Below are 8175 nucleotides of genomic sequence, written 5' to 3'. Positions count from 1 at the left end.
AAATTTTTTAATTTGTTCAATTTTATTATAATTTAGAATGACAAATCAACATTATTTGTATAAGCAATTTGTTCCACGACAAAACAGATTTATTGCGAAGTTCTGTTTTGTTACCATTACATTAGAATCAATGAAATTCGATACAAAAAAACTCATAACTGTATAATTTTTAAAAAAATCTAATATTTTCTGATTTTAAAATCAATTGGGTTACTTTATTTTTAAAACACAAATTTTTCAACCAAAGTTTCACTCAATTTGATTCTTTTCAGCGTGATTATAAGCAAGTTTTTATTATTCACGAATCCAGAAAAGTGTACTTTATTTGTTTGTGTATTCGTTCAAGCCGTGTTTGTATGTCCAAATTGCAAACACATGCATTGATGCTGTTTTGCATGTTGCTACCATTATAGATTTTAGGGAACGCGTTGTGCAATAATACCGAAATATTTCAATTTAATTACGTTACATAAACATTTTTTTTTTATTAATATGCATTATCCATATTGTTTACACTAAAATATTAATAGAAAATAATTTATTTGCATTCGATTATTAATGGTGGGAATAAATTTCCATTCAATTTGTATTTAAAGATAAAAATAAACATAATTAATGTTTCGATAATTATTTGCGATACGAGAAATTGCTAATTAAACGTTTATTAATTTGTTTGATATACTCAAAGCTACTTCAATTCAATTTACCAATAATAATTTATTATAAAAACAATAATTGATATAATTAATTTTGAAAAAACATATATAATTGATAATATTATTTTCTTTTCATAATTAATATATTACCCAAAAACAGGGTTTTAATGATGTTTTTGGTAAATTATGTAACGAACTATATAGTAAATCAAATTAGAGGCACATTTGAACTGGAATAAAATAAATATTAAATGCACTTTATACGTTCTTCAATTTTTTGTTTCTTGTAAATATTTATTTATATAACAAATAATATTACAAATCACTTTAAATTTGAACCATATATATATACCAATATTTGTTTGAGGATTTTACGATTGGGAGCATGAGAAATGCAGAGACATGATCTCCTCAGATGTTCATGGTTCAGAAGCACTTATCCAGATTACTACTCCAATGCATTTTTCTGTATCTTACGTAAATTGCACTCGACGATGGTTGCAAAATATATTGATTCCTATAACCTTTCTGTACAACTTCTTCCTGTTAATAGTCTTTTTATGGTGTTTAAACCGTCATTTATTATGTAATAACGATGGGCCTTCACTTGAGGTGACATTTATAGGCCTTAAGATCGAATTTATTATAGGCCTGAATGGACCTCCCGCATACGGGTCTTCTGTTTTTACTGTAAGATGATCTTGCTGTTAGAGATCTAAATTAATATAGCTAAACGTCACCTTTTCTGGCTAATACTTTGATGGGTGGTCGTTATCCTTTGGCAGAGACAAATTGAAATATCTAACAAAAAATAGAAAATTTTTGGAATTGATATATAAATTATTATTAATTAAAATATGAAAGGTTTATCTTCTTCTATTTATAATATTCAACATCACTTTTTTTAAATTAAATTAAATAAACCTAAAATTTCATATTTATGAAAATAATTCTTGTGCTTTAATTAAATAATATTTTCCAATTCACCGATACTAATTGAAGCCAATGACTTTAAATAACATTTTCACATGAACAAATAAAAGCTTAATTAATTTAATAAAATGTTGAACAGTGAAATATTAATTTAATATAAAACGTTATTTTTTTATGTCGTGAAAATTTATTCACAGTCTGTTCATCAATGTGAACATTGAGCAAATTTAAGATCCCGGTGGATAGTTACCATTATGATGATGGTTAACTTCAGTAGTATATAGATGCTCTGCGATTCCACTATTTTCTTTGACTGCTTACTTAACACTGTCATTGTTCATCGACTTGGCTGAAGGTCCATATGCTGAACCACATTCATTTCACTGTCCATCTGTGATGAACGATGGCCCTATTGCTGCAAGCACCGAGAGGGCTCACAAAGGGCCTGGTTGACCAGTATTTGACAGGTTCAAATCCTGGTCAAGCACTAGCACGTGGGCAGGGTGACTTAACCATTCGGCTACTAGTCGCCCAAATTAAAAAATAAGAGATTTTTTTTTTTTTCTAAAAAATATATATTGTCTTAGAAGTAGATAACTAGGTAAATGGTCGAAATAATTATATCATGATGTTTTTTTTTTCAAATTTATTGAATAACAATAAGTATGTACATTTAATATATATTATTTTATAAAATATAAAGCACAAAATATATAAAATTTACATCACTTTTGCAAAGGGATGTACTATAAATTTGCCAAAATGGTTGGGTTCATTTATTGGGATCGTAAAATCAGGTATATTATATTATTAACATGAATTTAGAAAAACCCACCCTTTGGCCCACTAAAAATAGAAATTAATAGTATTCAATTTGCCGAAATGCGAAAATGGCTGAGCTCATTTATTAGGGTTGTAAAATCAGATATACTTTATTATATATTTATTTAACAAGAAGCAAGTTTATTGAATTAACATGAATTTAGAAAAACCCACAGGACACTTAGTAATTAATAGGAGAAAACTATATCTTTTCTTAGAACATCTTTCCGTTTCCTTTAAAAACAAATTTCAATAATTTTATTTATAAAGTAAATACACATATATCAGGTTAAATAAAATTTTGTCTCACGTTACTTTTTTTTCTGCAAATTACAGCCAAATAGCGGAAGATAGAAGTGTTATAACATAAGCGTTGTATTCCCCATATATTCCATTTAATTTCTATGATTACCAAGTTTTCTATACCTACAAGAAATATATTTGGTAGTAATATTATTTTTTTTACGTCATGTAATTTTATTCACAATCTGTTCATCAATGTGAACATTGAGTAAATTTAAGTTCGCGGTTGACATTATGATAATTTTTTAATTTGTTGGTTGGCTGTCATCTTGTAAGTTAACTTCAGTAGTATATTGATGCTCTGCAATTCCACTATTTCCTTTCACACAGGGCTGACAAAGGGCCTGGCTTGACCAGGATTTAACAGGTTCAAATCCTGGTCAAACACTAGCACGGGGGCCGGGTCACTTAACCATTTGGTTATTAGTCTCCCATATTAAAAAATAAAAGAGATATTATTTTTTTTCTAAAAAATATATATTTTCTTAGAAGTAGATAACTAGGTAAATAGGTAGATCATGATGTTTTTTATTTTCAAATTTATTGAATAACAATAAGTATGTACATTTAATATATATTATTTTATAAAATATAAAGCACAAAATATATAAAATTTTACCACCAACGCAATCGTTTTACTCCATATTTTTTATAACTGCGTTGCATCGAATTAAACCTCTTTTCATAATATCGGTCGCATGCTCCTTGTTCTTCATAATAAAATATTGGACCATCGCTTTCATTATCATCATCTTCTGAGTCATCATCTTTTGAGTCATCATCTTCTGAGTCATCATCTTTTGAGTCATCATCTTCTGAGTCATCATCTTCTGAGTAATCATCTTCGGAGTCATCATCTTTGCAGTCATCATCTTCGGAGTCTTCGTTAAATTTCCTTTTCCTGTCGGAGGATATTATATCTATCTCATCATCACCATTATTTTCACACTTGGTGGTGAAGCACTTTGAGATATTACTTTCGTTGAAAGAATTCATTTTCTTGTCGGAAGATAATGCATCATCATCGACGTTTCTTAAATCTACCTCATCATTACCGTTTTCAATACATATTACTTCTTTATCCATGTGATTTTTACTGATGGTATTGTAAATACAATTCATTTCATCGAAGCATAGCATTTCCTCGTCATCACTGATATCCTCGTATATAAACTTATACATTTTTCTAGTTTTGTTGATAGTTTGCGTTGTTACTGCTACAAGTGTTTGCAAGAAACTGATGCATTTGCAATGATTAGCTGATCTTTTATAGTACATCCCTTTTGCAAAGGTATTATCAATATTGCCAACAAGCCAAAGTGGTTGGGTTCATTTATTGGGGTTGTAAAATCAGGTATATTATATTATTAACATGAATTTAGAAAAACCCACCCTTTAGCCCAGTAAAAATAGTAATTAATTTGCCCGAATGCAAAAATGGCTGGACACATTTATTGGGGTCGTAAAATCAGGTATATTTTATTATATATTTATGCAACAAGAAGCTAGGTTATTGAATTAACATGAATTTAGAAAAATCGATTCTAAGGACCTTTAGTAATTAATAGGAGAAAACTATATCTTTTCTTAGAATATCTTTCCGTTTCCTTTAAAATTTCAATAATTTTATATGTAAAGGAAATGTACAAATGCCAGGTTAAATAAAATTTTGTATCGCTTTACTTTTTTTACTGCAAATTACAGCCAAATAGCGGTGATAGAAGTGCTTTGTATTACACATATATTCCACTTAATTTCTATGATTACCAAGTTTTCTATCTACAAGAAATACATTTGGTAGTAATTTAAATTTTTTTACGTCATGTAATTTTATTCACAATCTGTTCATCAATGTGAACATTGAGTAAAATTAAGTTACTCAGGAAGGTAATCTTTGCCGGTGGATAGTTATCATTGTGATGATTTTTTAATTTTTAATTTATAGGTTGCCTGTCGTTTTGTAGGTTAACTTCAGTAGTATATTGATGCTCTGCGATTCCACTATTTCCTTTGACTGTGAATCTGTTGCTATCCTTGACACTGTTATTGTCCACCAACTTGGCTGAAGGTCCATATGCTGAACCTCGTTCATTTCACTATCCATCTGTGATGAACGATGGTTCTGTTGCTACAAGCACCGAGAGGGCTCACAAAGGGCCTTGACTTGACCAGGATTTGAACCTGCGCTCACTAGCTCGTAGGTAGGGCAAAAAGAAACAGTTTAGTTTCCTTTTGTATGTTTTTTTTTAATTAGTCCGGTTTCAAATAATGGGGTATTGATGGTTCAATTTGAATTATATTTGATCAATTGCACTTGAAGAACTGGATCATAAAGTCATAAGTAACAAAAAAAACAATTAGGCAGTTGAATGAAATGTAATTCATCAAGAGAAAAAAGTATACCTCGATACATTCGTCTTTTTTAACGTTCTTCTGATGGTATGAATAAAATTGATTTGATTATATTTTATTATGATTAGTTGGTTTAGAAGTTGAGAACTTTTATCATTACAACTTACTTTCGCCTTCCTTTTATTTCTGCATTACTACTCATCATAACTTCGCCGCCTTTGTGCAAGTTCCCTTCCTCCACTTCTCATTACAATCCAAAAAAAAAGGAGAGAAGAAAATGAACTCGAGGCATCTAATATTTCTACTATAATATTCCATAATACGCGAATTACGTGCTTCATATCCACAAAATAAAAGTGGAAACTTTCTATATTCAATCAAATATTGATTCTGCTTCCACCTTAATCCTGCTGTTTGGCCTCGGGCTCCTCTCGAGGTTTATCCACTAATCTTCTGTATATAACCATGCGTACACAACAAGTTTTTTTTTGCTGATATTAATTGATCGATATCCTTAAATGAATAAATACCAGGCTGTAAATATCGAGGCTTTATATTGGCTCAAATGGATAGGATCGACCAAATTATGTTGCATGTCGATAATCTGTTTGAAATTACAGGCCAAAACGGGTTTTATGCCTCAATTTTGTGCACCAATTTATAAAGCACCACTTACGTCAGTTAATTTGGGTCGATATAAATATACTTCTATAAATAGTTTTTTTTTGTTTTACTATAAAAATGAGCAAAAAATATAGGTTTGTAAACGTATGCTTGTGTAACGTAAGTTGGTTGAAGTACACTTTTAGGCACGTATCCCAAATGTTGTTTTCGGCTTGATGAAACCTCTATGAAAGTCATAAAATATTAAATGCACTTTATTTGCTCTCATTTTTTTTACTGCTCTTTAATGTACTTATATAATTATACAAAAAATTATAAATAATATTAAAATCTATTAAACTAGTCAAACTTACTAAATGAGAAATATCAATTAGTATAGTAATTATTGACAAAAAAATTACATTTCAAATTTTTGTAAAATATAATACATGTAGTGCGGCTTTAATCAGTGCGGATTCACTGACAGTACGATTTGAAAATTCTATTGAAACTAAATATCAATCAAGCAAAATTATTTATTTTAAACAAATTTGTACATAAATGATGTTTTTTTTTTTCCTGTGTAATCAACTCTTTTTTCTGCTGTTTATTTTTATGTTGTTTTAAAGTCCTCGATTAGTCCAGTTTTCTGTATTATTCAAAATTTATTTTGAGTAACAAAATTTGATTTACATTTTTATATATTTGTAGTATCATTAATTATTTGACTGTTATACATCAAGTGTGTTGTATTTGAAAATAATGTATTTAAAATATATTTTGAGAATAATTGGATTTTGTAGTATAATTGTATGTAATGTTTCGCCATTAAACGCTGGAAAATTCGTATATATGTTTTATATTTAAATGATAAATTTAGGTCATCCACTTGAAATATATGTATTTACATGCGTAATGGGATAAACGATTTGTAAATCAAATTCAATAGAAGTCAGCAAATGCAAAGAAAGAAACCAATTATGAATATATACACTTTTTTTGTACATTAATGAGTTTCATATTTATATAATACTGATGAAGTTCTATATCAAATAGAAAATAAAATGTTACCAAGATTTTTTTTTGGTTTCGAATAAATTACTAACTAAACTTTATAATAGCAATTTTTTCAATATTTCCAGATATAAAACAATTACTTCTTGTCGATAGTTGCAATATACTGATTTCTATAATTAGTTAGATACAAACGACGATTGGTTTTGAATTTATATCCTGAATTATATATAATATTTCATTTATTATTTGAGCTACAACAAAACTCTTGAAGAGCCGCATGCGGGTCCCAAGCCTCAGTTTGGCCACACCTTCTCTATTACATAAGTATATTTACAAACGAATTCTAAATATACATTTTTATATATGTAAGAAATTCATTATATGGAAGTTTTAGTCTTTTGTATGGAAATACTTTTCATGTAAATATCAATGCAATAGTTATAGCCAAGCAGTGCATAAAAAAACTGCATGTATATTTTTGCATCACTGAAGGCAATAAAAACACTTTGGGAATTAAATTTACCAGAGATCTATATAAAAAAATATTAAATAATTATATATGTCAATATGACAAATTACCTTATATTTATAACAAAATAAACAATAAATAGTTGTTACAAAATACGTTTTTTCATTGAGTTTTGAAATAATTTATTAAATTAAAATAGAGACAAAATTAAAGATGTTCCTGTTGAAAAAAATGCTAAAAACCACAGATTTAAAAAAGTTACTTAAATGACATTCAAAATATTTTATATTACATTTGTAAAAAATAATCCTGATTTAAGAAGAAGTGCGATTGTTAATCCAGAGGAATTTGCAGCTATTAGTTTTCGCAATGAGGATTATGTAGGCAAATTCATTTCACTAGTAGTAAAATTAGCGATCTTTATGGCTCACTAGATTATTTTTAACAGGCTTAAATGGCTCTTTGCTTGCCGACCTCTGTTTATTGATAAGTTTTGTCATATACGTAAATGTTAAATGATTAATAACATTAGGTGTCAAAAGTCAGTGCAAAAGTCAGTTTCATAAATTGTATCCTAAGTGTATATAAAATAATTTCTTCTTACTTAATTACTTCTACTTACTTTATTTAATTAAAAAAAATCAATAAAAACTTTATAACATCCAAAGAGTAAAAAGAAATAAATATTGTTTTGTTCCTATTATTTTTTATAAATATAAAAATATACAAATTCGATGTTAATAGAATTTTGTTATTCTTCCCAAATTTAAATATCCCACATTATCCATATTCCAATACCTAATGTCCCTCGATTGATATACACTTGTTCCTACTCCGCTGCTTTTTTTTCTCTCATTGTTCTGTTTTTCATTTGTAAATTATTATTATAATACTGTTATTATTCCATATTTAAATGTATGTTCCCGTACTAAGAGACCTCGGTCGTTAGCCCTTTGGCCAGCCTATTAATATATTTTTTTATTTTATGTTAGAATTTATTTATGTATAGAATGTACTTTT

At 28.2% G+C, this 8175-nt stretch overlaps 1 protein-coding gene across 1 annotated transcript; it reads right to left on the bottom strand.

Moving 5' to 3' along the window:
* Positions 1 to 3329: 3329 nt before the first annotated feature.
* On the bottom strand, positions 3330 to 3896 carry LOC108562773 (transcription initiation factor TFIID subunit 11-like). The gene has a single exon (XM_017921199.1). The coding sequence runs from the start codon at positions 3894 to 3896 to the stop codon at positions 3330 to 3332; it is 567 nt and encodes a 188-aa protein (XP_017776688.1).
* Positions 3897 to 8175: the final 4279 nt, after the last annotated feature.

Source organism: Nicrophorus vespilloides, unplaced genomic scaffold (genome assembly GCF_001412225.1).
Source record: "Nicrophorus vespilloides isolate i.1.1-1 unplaced genomic scaffold, Nicve_v1.0, whole genome shotgun sequence".
Lineage (NCBI taxonomy): Eukaryota > Metazoa > Arthropoda > Insecta > Coleoptera > Silphidae > Nicrophorus > Nicrophorus vespilloides.
The sequence above is the reverse complement of the archived record's forward strand: the minus strand, read 5'-3'. Positions and strand labels throughout refer to the sequence as shown.